The sequence below is a fragment of the Schistocerca serialis genome, chromosome 4 (assembly GCF_023864345.2).
Source record: "Schistocerca serialis cubense isolate TAMUIC-IGC-003099 chromosome 4, iqSchSeri2.2, whole genome shotgun sequence".
Lineage (NCBI taxonomy): Eukaryota > Metazoa > Arthropoda > Insecta > Orthoptera > Acrididae > Schistocerca > Schistocerca serialis.
Window position 1 is genome coordinate 638030682 of NC_064641.1, and position 12939 is coordinate 638043620.

Consider the following 12939-nt stretch of genomic DNA (forward strand, 5'->3'; position numbering starts at 1 on the left):
GGGGAGGTGAGAGAAGGGGAGAGGGAGAGATAAAGGGAAAGAAAAGGGGTGGGGGAGATTTTTGATTTGCCAGTCAAGTTGTATGAATCTTCCTCCTAATACCAGCACTTCAGAAACCCGCAAGTAATTGGTTCTCTCAACCTCTTCTTCCCCCCAGCTTTTGCCTATTCTTGCTTCTCTTTTTTTCTGCCTTATTTCCTGTATTACCTCTTCTGCGAGCTGTGCTGTTCCCTCTTTCCAATCTAACATCAGACTTATGGCTCACTATTATTAAATATGTGTTGTTTTAATGTATTTGTTAAATTTGTCAGTAAATTCATTAAATTATTTTGAAATTACACAGTAGGACAATCAGCAGCATTAAACATTTGAAATTTTGTACCTCTAGTTTATATATGAATATAATAGAAAGAAACATTCCACATGGGAAAAATATATTAAAAAACAAAGATGTTGTGACTTACCAAATGAGAAAGTGCTGGTAGATAGACACAATTTAAAAAAAAAAAAAAAAAAAAAAAAACACACACACACACAAATTTCAAGCTTTCGCAACCCACGGTTGCTTCATCACAAAAGAGGGAAAGAGAGGGAAAGACGAAAGGATGTGGGTTTTAAGGGAGAGGGTAAGGAGTCATTCCAATCCCGGAAGTGGAAAGACTTACCTTAGGGGGAAAAAAGGACAGGTATACACTCACTCACTCACACACACACACACACACACACACACACACACACACACACACACACACACATCCATCCACACATATACAGACACAAGCAGACATATTTAAAGGCAAAGAGTTTGGGCAGAGATGTCAGTCGAGGCGGAAGTGCAGAGGCAAAGATGTTGTTGAATGACTGCTAATTTCAAGTTGCCGCCTCTCATACCTCACCTGTCATTCAACAACATCTTTGCCTCTGCACTTCCGCCTCGACTGACATCTCTGACCAAACTCTTTGCCTTTAAATATGTCTGTGTGTGTGTGTGTGTGTGTGTGTGTGTGTGTGTGTGTGTGTGTGCGAGTGTATACCTGTCCTTTTTTCCCCCTAAGGTAAGTCTTTCTGCTCCCGGGATTGGAATGACTCCTTACCCTATCCCTTAAAACCCACATCCTTTCGTATTTCCCTCTCCTTCCCTCTTTCCTGATGAAGCAACCGTTGGTTGCGAAAGCTTGAAATTTTGTGTGTGGAAGGAGAGGTAAAGACGAAAGGATGTGGGTTTTAAGGGAGAGGGTAAGGAGTCATTCCAATCCCGGGAGTGGAAAGACTTACCTTAGGGGAAAGAAGGACAGGTATACACTCGCGCATACACACACACATATCCATCCGTACATACAAAGACACAAGCAGACATTTGAAAAAATGACCAGCGTTTTTGTTTGGTGAGTCACATCATCTTTGTTTATATATATATATATATATATATATATATATATATATATATGTTTGGTGAGTCACATCATCTTTGTTATATATATATATATATATATATATATATATATATATATATATATATATATATATATATATATATATATATATATATATACACAAAGATGATGTGACTTACCAAACAAAAACGCTGGTCATTTATATATATATATATATATATATATCACATAAGATTTTTTACAAGTGTGCTATTTCTATCTTACTCACTGTGACATAAAATGTAGCAAGCTCTATAAGTGTTGTGCGTGGTGATCCATAAGAAAGTTGCAGTCCATAGACTGTTCTCTTCATGCTCTGTGCAGTTTCTTGTAAAAGTCTGCAAGTTCCATCGATTGGATGCACAAAGAACATGGGTGTTGCCTGACAACAAGTTTCATTGGCAAGCATCACCAGAGTCTCTTCTGGAACAAGTGGAGAAGCACTGAAGTCCAAAAGTACAAACTCCTTTTCAGCTGCATTCGAATGTTTGTCTTCTGTCCTTTCCATTTGGAAATGCTCCATTTGTTTTGGTGCATCGGCTGCACTAATGGGACTTGTTCTGTCACTTGGTTCTGATGTGTATGCTCTGTCAAAATCAAATAGATTCTGAACAGTGAGAGTGCGAACTTCCTCTGCACTAAGGGATTTTCCATAATATTGCTCAATGCAGAGACGTATCTCTATTTGCATTAATGAGTCCATGCCAAGTGATTCTAACGTCATGTCTGGTGATAAGGTGCTACTGTCAGGTAGTCCTGGAATTGAAAATAGACATATGAAAAGTTTTACCTAATCTTACATTTCACATGCATTTTCAGAACACTGAATGGAATAGGATATTTGACTATTATCTGGAAATAGTCTTAAATGATTAATTATGTCATTTTATTCTGCTAATGTGCTTTTTTACCTCTTAAATTTCAGTATTCTTTTATAAAAACAGAAATGAAATTCAAATAATTTGAAAGCCCCCTAAAACACTCAATTCGAGTCATGTGATGCCTGTGACATCACTGGCTAGCTCGCTGCTCCTACTGTCATAATGCTACCTCACAATGATGCATTGTTTTGCAATCTACGTTTCATAAAATGTGTTACAAATGGTGTGTAGTACCACACTGTACAAATACATCTATAAAAACTCCTGAAATGTGTTTTTGAGTTTCACAGAGAATGAGAAGATGTGTAAAATGGGGCTGCACTGTACCAGCAAGTTGCCACCATGTTGACACACAAGTTTAGAAACTTAATTAAAAATTTGTAGTACTGTGAAGTTAATAATAACTTACCTCTGAGATATGTTCTCCCACTGTTACACTGAAGGATAGCGTCATTCAACAAAATTATACGCCTAGTGAAAATTGTCATTTAACCCAGCCGTACCTTAATTATTTGATAGGTCAGTTGTTAAGAGTGATAAACCATCAAATTTTATAAGATTATGTCCATAAGTCGCTGGTTTGAATCTAACCTTAATGAACATTTTAACTTATTTGTAAAATGACTCAATAGTCCTCTCATGTGAAAACCAAATCACTATTACAAAACTTCACGTTACCAATCAGAAACAGAATATCATTGTGTTTCCCTTGCTTTTTCATGTGCTTACATTTGCAATCACTGTTCACAAACATCTTGTCCAACAAGATATTTTCCAGTTAATGTGACCACACAATTTTACCTTATTAGAAACAATGTTTTTATCTCTGTACTATACAGCTAGGATCCTTATTGTTTAAACTTTTGCACTTTCATCATCTTACATAAAGATGAAGTAAATCTGCTTCAGACACTAACGTTAGTTTACACTCACAAACATCACAGCCTAAATGTTTGTGTCACCTGCATGCTGTACACGACTTATATCTCTCCATATAACCTCACCATCCTACACTTCATTGTACTGTGAGCGTATGGTGATATCTTCACTATTAGCAATGCTTTCCAAAAATGTTTATTTGCTTGTTCACAAAGTAAATGCGCTTATTCTCTGTTGTCTATTTCTCACACTAGGACTTATGTGAAGTTACATGTAATATAAACCACAATCAAAACAACTGCTACAATAAGTTCTTGTTAATGCTATTTTAGTATTTTCTGTAAAACTTTTAAAAACATATGACTCTTCCAGGACTTTTTTATTTTTTTCATTTTTTGAATGGAAAATGGGTTAGATCATGGGATGGCGGAGGCAAGGTGGGCAGGGGTCGCAACCCGAGGCCTGGTCACAATGTCTCCTCCCCCACATTCCTGGGAATGTGTTACAAGGAATGCAATGTTTTTATCATTTTGGATGTTTATTTCCATTTATTTTTATTTCATTAGTTGTTTTTTTGTTTTTTTATTTATTTAATTATTTCTTTTTTTAAGCAGAAAGTAACTGAAAATTATAAGAGCACTCGTTGTGTTGAATTGGGGACGCACATAACTGAAAACATTATTGATAGTTGCAGCAAAGAGCAAAAAGAAACACAGCAAAGTGTGAGGCTAAGGAAGCCATTAAATAAAATCTAAGGTTGTAATCTGTACCACCATTAACCGGTACTACATCTTCCACCGGATGTTTTCTTTCTTTTTTTTTTTTTTTTGTCATCCAGGTTCACCACGGTGGCTGTAAATATGTTCCCAAGTATTCACCCTCTGCAGGCCTCGGATTAGTGTCTCGAGTTCCGAGAACAGCTTATGTCGTGGGAGTTGGTCTCTGGTGCTGGTACGCAATTGTAGTCACTTCCAAACACCAGATGGTCATGGTGGCCTTGGAATAGTGGGGCTATGTCTTCTGCAAAGTATTGTGAATGTTCGTGACGTATGTCCATCCTGGAAGGTGCGTAGGTATTGATAAGGTGGACACCCAGTACTGTGAGTGCCATTCCTCTCACCCCAGGCAGAAAGAGGATATCGTCCACCACTATCCCTTCCCAAAGAAGTACAGCGACGCCGCTGCCTGTGGGGGAAGCTGGAGAGATGCAAGCGTCATAACCGGACATGCCTGGGAAGTCGACGATGTACACCTCCTGGAGAAGGGCTATATTGATGGAAGCAGAATTCAGCATATCCAGAGGCAAGGATAACTTCACGCATCCATATAGTGTTGATGTTTATAGCACCCGTGTTTGCCCTCAAACTCTTGTAAGGGATGTGTGCACATGACGTCAAGTTGTCTCATCGCTGACACTGTTGGTGGATAAGGGTGATCAGTGGTGGGGCAAATTCCCTTGTGTGTTGTCCAACATGATGGTCAAGGAGTTTTCCTCACCGTCGTCCACCCAGTCGCCATGAGATATCATCGGCTGTTGGAGGCTGTTGGTGGTTGGTGGAGCACTCGGCACAGACTCCTTCAGTGCTACTAGCTGGTAATCGACAGTGATTGTCTGCATGTGATCCTGCTGTTCTGTGGGGTGGGGGGGGACTGAAGCCATCACCATGGCGATCTGTTGGATGGGATGTTACTGTGGCCTCTGTACCACTGGTTCCATCGTCGGATTGTACACAGTCCATGTCAGACGTTTGATGCAAGCATTCGTCCGATGGAGCATGTCGCCGTCTCTTGTGTTTCTGCAGGGAACACTGTTTATGGACGTGTGTTTCAGTATCCGAATGTGGGTGGATCTCTTCAGCTGCTCCGGTGCCTGGAAGAAAAGCCACTGTTGACACCATGGGTCAATGTCCTTCTTGTCATCTGTGCTTTCTTGCAAGGTTGGTCGGTGATTGTCCTCAGGAGGGGGCGCCATTGTAGTGGCTGGATCCGGTATTGCAGAATCTATCATGGCCTCGTTATCGGGAGTGGCTATCAGATGAATGTGGTCGGTATGGGAAAGGGTGGCTGCGTGCAATCCTGGCATAATTGAGAGGATAAGTCTTCACTATAGAAGGAGTCATAGATTCACCTGTCGGGATCTGAGCAAGCCACCTTCAGAGACAATCCGGCCTGACGTGTCCTTCTTGGCCACAACCAGAGCAAGTGCATGGCTGTCCATCATACATAATAATCGCCCTAAATCCGCCGATGACAAGACAGGATGGTACAGTTCAATTTTGATCTGTTGTACCATGTTAAAAACCTGGTACATTGTATAGGTGGTCCATTTTTTGGCCATGTGGCTGACCACTCTGCCGTAAGGCTGGAAAGCTGTGGTGACTACATCTGGTGGTACTTCAAACGGGAGTTTGAAGACTTGTATCGTACAGTGGCCAAGCCCCGTGTGATCAATGGAGACTGTTCCAATATGACCATCAGAATGTTTGAATTTAAGATCATTTGCATGTGTTCGCATGATTCTGTTGCACACCTTGTCACTTACTAACAAAACGTAGACAACACTGCTTGTGATACAGAGATGGATACCAATTATGTTCTGTGGTTCAATTTTAACATCGTCACATAGAAAACATTCCACTTCAAAAGCTCGTGGCTGTGCATGATCGGGTTGAAAACTGATCTTGATGGTGGTTTGTCTGTATGAATGTGCCATATTACATATTTAGTGATGGACTCTAAACTAATGATGACGAAGTAGTAAACAACTTCGGGCACTCAAGACTGTGCGGATGGGACATAAACAGGACGTCCTTGCCGCAGCACTGCGGAAAGCAGACTGGATTCGAACATGTGACCTCTGCATCTCCAGTCAGATGCACTATCCATTGTGCCACCGAATGCCTGTTCTGAGCAAAAGTGCATGTTCTGAGCAAAAGCTCTGCTGAGTGTCTTCTACTGAGGAAATCAGCACTAAATTTTACCAAGAATAATTTTATTATGCTTTGGGTTGTAGCTCATGACTGACAGTTGACAATCTAGTCATAATATATGGACCCATTTGCAAAAGTTCTACAAGTCCTTAGTTTTGAGCAAGTTTAATGAAGTTGCAGGGACCAATGAAAAGAATGTCCATCATTGCACATATCGCCGCTCTAAATGGATGGAGCATAAACGTTTCAGCTTTTGTAAGGCTTCCACTATCAGCGACCACAAAATTCGTTTCTATTGTTACTTAAATGTTGTAATTGTGTTTCTGCAGAACAAGTATTTAATGCTCCGATAACACACATATGGCTTCAGCTTACTCCTACAGAGTGTATACACGGACAAGGAAATAAAATTCCCGGATTTCCTGGGCACAAATAGAATTTTCTGGAGTCAAGTGACTGTATACTTTCCCTTTGAACCATAAAACTTATCAATCCTTTGAATGGTTAAGGTTTTACACATCAGTGCAGAACTCCCAGCACTTTAGAAAACATAAAATGGCAAAAAATTAGTTTTGGAAAGATCTCTGACGTGCAGCCACATGTACCCTGCATATTTTCATATTATGATATGCTGCACATTTCATATTATGAAAGTATAAATTTAATTCCTCCAAAAACAGCACATCAGTTTTTGAAGCATTGAAATCGAGATTGGGACACACTTTTATAAGCCAATCATAGCTCGTGTCACATGATCTCACCAGGCGATGACAGCAAGTATTCATAGCATACAACACATGATGTAATCAGCCAGTAGCAACATCACTGTTAAGTAGCGTGAATGCACAAATAGGAAAAGTTAATGATATAAATTAATATAAGTAGTGCAGCTACAAGCAAAGCTAAACTTTCATATATGATATTCACCTCAAAGATTAATAAGCTACAAGAGAAGCTAAGCTTTTACAGTTGATACTGGTCTTTTCTGCATGTGTTACACTTTAAGATACATCACACAAAAGTGCCAGTAAAATTTTAAATGACAACATAAATGTATGGTCTTTTGGGCTCAAAATTCTTCTACGTGGCTGGTCCTCAAAGTATTAAATTTTAAATGAAAAGCAAATGCTCTGTGATTTAAGAAATTCATCACACATGCTCACACATAACATAATTCATCTTGCGTATAAGGAAATCTACTTTGAAAGTAACGCTTTTCAAACCACCATTCGTAATATTTTCCTGCAATGTGTTAGAAATAATTTCATTTCAGCCGTTACTATTGCACACCAGAAAACATGTGTTACTGTGTGTGCACAGCTACATTGGCATAGGAAGCCTGTATGTTCAAACATATGAAGCATTAATATCGTACATTACACCATAAAATAAACAGGACATAAGAGGATACTGCAAGATCATCGAAAACCATACTTAAATGCAAGAGCATCAAAAACCATACTTAAATGCATAATTCGGTTTAAAGTGTAAATTCATATGTAAACCTCATAGTAAGCTTTTCCGTGTGGTTTTCAGGACATAAATTTTCTTAGAGTTCCAGTACTGTATTACCTGATGTTTGATTCTTTAACATGGCATAATGCTATACATGCCAGAGGATGAGGATATGCAGTTGAAATTCAGTGAACAGTTAAAACTAGCCAACAGTGTGGAATGAAACACTTCATTTCAAATAAATTGACTACCTCAGTGGAAAAGATTAACAAAAGCCAAATTTCTTTACCATCTCAGATCTTTAGATCTGTGCCTCGGGACTGCAGTAGGGTTTCATACAGAGGACATGGTGATCGTCTTGTGTGTTTTGTACTTTTGACGAAGGGTCATAATCCTCAACTTAAGTGTATGATGTCTGACACAAAGGATACGAGTCAGGCCAGAGTAGTGTTTTATTAAATTTTCTGATAATCCCTCTTTCTGCACAGATGTACAAATCCATAAACAAGCCTCCTGGGCTCTGTCTCACTAGCTTGTGCTTGGCATTATAGTGCTCTCAGTTTGTCTTCTGGACATCCCAGGAGCTAGCTGTTTTGCTTCCTTGTCATCCTACAGTCATCCTGAGTGTTATCTGTTTAAAACAGGAAAAGCATATCCACTGTCATTTTGGCTTTGCAACTGTGAATCAGACAGAATAACATGAAGCCTATAGTGTCTTGCTTCTCAGTTTTATATGCAAAGGTCACAATGTGCAGTTTTGTGTCCCAATCTCTCTGTTTACCGTCAGCATACATCAAGAGCACATCTGCCAAAATGCATTTAAAGCATTCTGTGAAGCATTTCATCTGCAGGTAGTTGGCATTTGTCAGTCTGTGGATGATGTTGCAACATGAAATTCCCTCTGATATTAGTTTCACCTGGAAAACTTCTCCACTATCAGACATCATCACACAAGCTGCTCCGTGCTTCAAAATAATGTCTTTTACAAGAAACCTTTCAATTTCCAGAACATCAGCTGTCAGCAAAGCTTTGGTAACAGCATAGCAAGTAAGGTAGTCTATGACAACAATGATTTCCAGTTGCTGACTTAAGAAAAACCCCCAAAAGGATGATTCCAATTTGGTGGAATGGTGCTGTTGCACACAGAATTAGTATTAAATGCTTTAGAGATAATTGCAGCATATGCTACCATCACTGGAATTCCTTGCTGCAGCTCACATAGCATTTAATGTATCAGCAGAGACCTGTCTAGTGATCTGATCTGCATCTGATTCGGTCTAGAGTCTTCATGAATCCTAGGTGACCAGATATTGGTGCATCATGGAAATACTTCTAGATAGCTGGCCATAGATGAGCTGGGAAGACTAGCAATCATTTCTGCCCCTTCATATCATAGTTCCTCATATACACTGTTCCATTTAGTAATTGAAATCCTCCTGTGGTCATTTCTTCCTTCTTCAAGGCTTCTATGGTTTTTAGTAATGCTGGAACATTCTTCTGTTCAGCTGGCATGTCTTATAATGCAGTAATGACTGAGATTTCATCCACGCTGTTGTGTTCTGCCAAAAGATTCCCTAAAAAGCAGTTGACTTCTTTGTGTTTGCATCTGCTTTTGTGTACCACTGTGACATCCTCCTGAAGCCTCAGTGCCCATCTCACCAGATGACCTGACAGATCTTTCAGGGCAGTTCATCTTGAATATGGAAGAGAACTTTGAAGCATACACAATCACTTTTATGGTACATGCCTGAATTTCCACTAGAAGTGCACCTATTTCATAACCAATAGTACTGATATGAAGTTCTGTCTCATAATTCTCATCGTACAATGGTAGGACTGGGGAAGACGTTAAAGCCTCCATAAGGACAATGTCTTTCTGATATCTTTTTCCAGGAAAATTTCTCATCTTCCTGTAGTAGTTCTTGCAAGGAACATGTCTTAGTACATAAGTCCTTTACACATTTCTGGTAGTACATGCACATTCCAAGAAAATTTTTCACATCACAAATGTGCTAAGGAGATGGAAACACTATGACTGCTCTTATTTTCTCTGAATTGGGATGGACTCCATTGTCATTAACTAGGTGCCCAAAATTTTTATTTGTTGGTTGATGAAGAAGCACTTTTTCATATTCAGGCCACTTGGTCTGCCCTTTCTCCATTCTGGTGTTGAAAACATGCAAAATCTGGCACTGGAGGGTTAACACTCACTGACATTTTACCTCAGTCAGGCTAGATCCTGTTGAGAGTTTGAGAGTAGCTTCTTCCACTACTGATGTCTGTAGTGGTAATGGAGAATGATTCTTCATCAGTGGCACTAAGCTGGCCATCCTGGACTGGTTTTGCTGTTCCTGCACATATATCTTTATGGATGAGTGGTGACTCCTGGACCACCTAGCTGCACAGATACATAGATTTGTTTTGAGAGCCTGAGAAACTTTTTGCAATTGCCAAAACATTCATAGTTGAACTGAGCATCTAGACTGATGATGGCAGAGTAACAAGATCTTTAACAGCAAACTACTGCCCAGAGCGAACTTTGTTAGGTACACATGTTGGAATATCTTTGTCAGTCTGGAGCTCTGATCTTAAACAGTCTAAGACTGCATGTGAGGCCTGCAAGAAGTCCCACCTGAGGAAAACATTATGACTACATCTGTTAAAACCATGAATTTGAAGGTCAGTGTTCTGTCATTGATAGTTATTCTTCTAATACATGTTTCCCATTTGCAACCTTCAGCATGATTATTTTCATATTGCAGAACATAGTCTTCTTCAGCAAGTGATAGCAAGTATTCAACATTACAGAACAAGATGCACCTGAGTCGACTCGTGCCCAGATTAGTTGGTCACCAGTGATGACTTCGATGAGGTTTCCTGATGTCTTGTTAACTATTGCCCATGGAGGATTTCAATCTGTGATGACCTCACCTCCATAGAGGCATTTAGTTTTCCTGGCATTGGCAGCTAGGCACGAGGCTGGTACCTCTGTACAGTGATGGGGAACGGCTACAGCATGCTGAGGAGTGATCTTGTCCAGGGTCTGGCAACAGGCTTTCATCCCATAGGTCAACCAGAATCATTTGCAATTGACTGGCTTGTATAGGACTTTGGTGGTGATTAACATCTTGTGGTGTACTAGTGATTGAACACTCCATTTTTTTCCTCTACAATAGCATAGATCATGCCAAGACTATTGACAGAGGAAGATATCAGCATGTTGTTCTCCATCCTCCAAATATCTGTTCTTTTGTGAAGTGTTATGCTTGGTGGAGAAGGTGGATGTGCATGTTTGTTGGATTCTGGGTTGCCTGATGGCTGCCAGCATAAGTCTGAGTTCCAAATTCCATTCTTCATAGTGCACTTAACTGGTGGTAGGAATGATAATGATCAGTACACCTCTGTTTCAACATTCTCTATTTGTTCCTGACATAGGGTGTTGCCATTCATGGCTTGCATATCTTTTTACTCAGTCTGACATTTCTGGCTGCCATAAACTGCTACATCTCTTATCTTAGTACATGGCTTACAAGAAAGGCAAGATCATGCTGTTCTTCCACAGCTGCTATAAGGACCACATTTGGGAGTTGCCCATACATCTTTTGCCCGAAGAGACTGGTACATGACTTCTGCAAATCCTTTCATCAAATGTGAGATTTTGTTGGTTTCTGTCATATTTGGATTCACAATGTGGCATAGTGCCAAAACACTCTGTATGCAAGAATTGTGTTGTTTGCTAAGCACACTTCCTACTGATTGTCACCAAATGTTTTCTTTAGTTCTACCTGGTATTTGTTCTACCTAATGAGGTTCTCTTCATTGTTCTCATGCCAACTAACTGGACTGTGCTGTCCAAACAAAAGTGCTCATTTGTTAGGCAAGTCCCACCACCCCACCTGATTTAACTGGCAATGCAGTCAAATCTTTTCAGCTGTTTTATCGGGTCCTGACCACTGTTTCTAAAAAACACAGATGGACACCTGATGTGTAACTGATTTACTGCTGTTTTGGAATCCACTGACCTCCTGAATATGTGGACCTTAAGAGCACAGTACTGCTTATACTCCAGTTCCTCCACATTCAGGTGAAGACTTTAACACTGGCTAATTAGAACCTTGCTGCTGCTACAGATGTTTTTTACTATCTGGTGTCTACATCAAAATCACATAATAACCACAATCAAGTCCTAATCAGAAAACAAGTTCATCAATGAAACATGACACTCAACACTGAAAGTATGTTTATAACATATAGCAATGTATACAGAGATCAGGATTGCCTCCCTGGAGAGAGAGAGTTCTACTACTTATGCAACAAATTTTCCAGAATATGCAAGCATCACAAACATGAGAAATTTGGAGAACCATCTAGAAATGATTAATACTAAATATGAAATTTCTAATGATATTTAGATATGAACTGGCAACCTGCAGCACACCACCCATCCATAGTAAATGCCGCTCTACACAATGCATGCAGTACAGTGCGTGGCAATAGGATATTACTTTTTTTGTAATTTTACACTTCTGAACATTTAAAGCAAATTGTTAATCTTATGCACTATTTTGAAATCTTATCAATATCCAGTTGAATACATATGCAACTTTTTCAGAGTGAACTTCATTATAGGTGAAAGTGTCAAGTTCACAAAGTGCTGTGAGGTTGCTACTAATATTGTCTCAAAGCTAGTTATCATACAGCATGAACAGTTAGGATCCCAAAATACTTCCCTGGGGCACACCTGAATTTACTTTTACATCTGTTAACTCTTTTAACACTAGCACTCCCCAAGTCCCATTAACAAGTCTATATTAGATGATGATAAATAGCTACATCTTCATAAGTCTGATGTTTTATTACTTTTAATTTGATTGGATGCATAATAAATCTATTCGCCAACTGGCACCAGAACACACACATAAAAGATGGTTGTAATTAGGAAGATCATCTTTCCTTCTTATCCTGTGCGGTAAGTCTCTCCTGATCCACAGTTCTGGGTGATTTTCCTGAAATCTACCCCTTTTCCTAGAACTCTCCAGTCCTTTTCTTTCACCCCACTTCTTTCCCCTTCAACCCTTCTGCCTGAGGAAGGAGCCGCTGGTTCCAAAAGCTTGCCTAATTACAATCCTCTTTTATGTGTGTGTTCTGCTGCCACTTGGTGAGTAGATTTTTTTATCTATCCAATTAAATTAATTTGTCAAAAATTAATTGTTTTCATTGTTATGTTTTTTTATTTTTGCCACATCTGACCAGTACAAGTTCCTTTATTCCTTTTCATATATTTTCATTATTTCTATGAAATTTTCTGCATCTTGCCTTCATTTTTATCCAAAAAATAAAATTTCATTCATTATATGTTGT

At 39.4% G+C, this 12939-nt stretch overlaps 1 protein-coding gene across 1 annotated transcript in view; it reads right to left on the bottom strand.

Moving 5' to 3' along the window:
- LOC126475487 (fatty acid synthase-like) overlaps positions 1-12939 on the bottom strand; it is a 412274-nt gene that overhangs the window by 30871 nt on the left and 368464 nt on the right. Inside the window, exon 32 of the mRNA XM_050103394.1 lies at positions 1663-2189. Coding sequence (XP_049959351.1) covers positions 1663-2189 — 527 coding nt within the window. The remainder of the gene's footprint in view (positions 1-1662; positions 2190-12939) is intronic.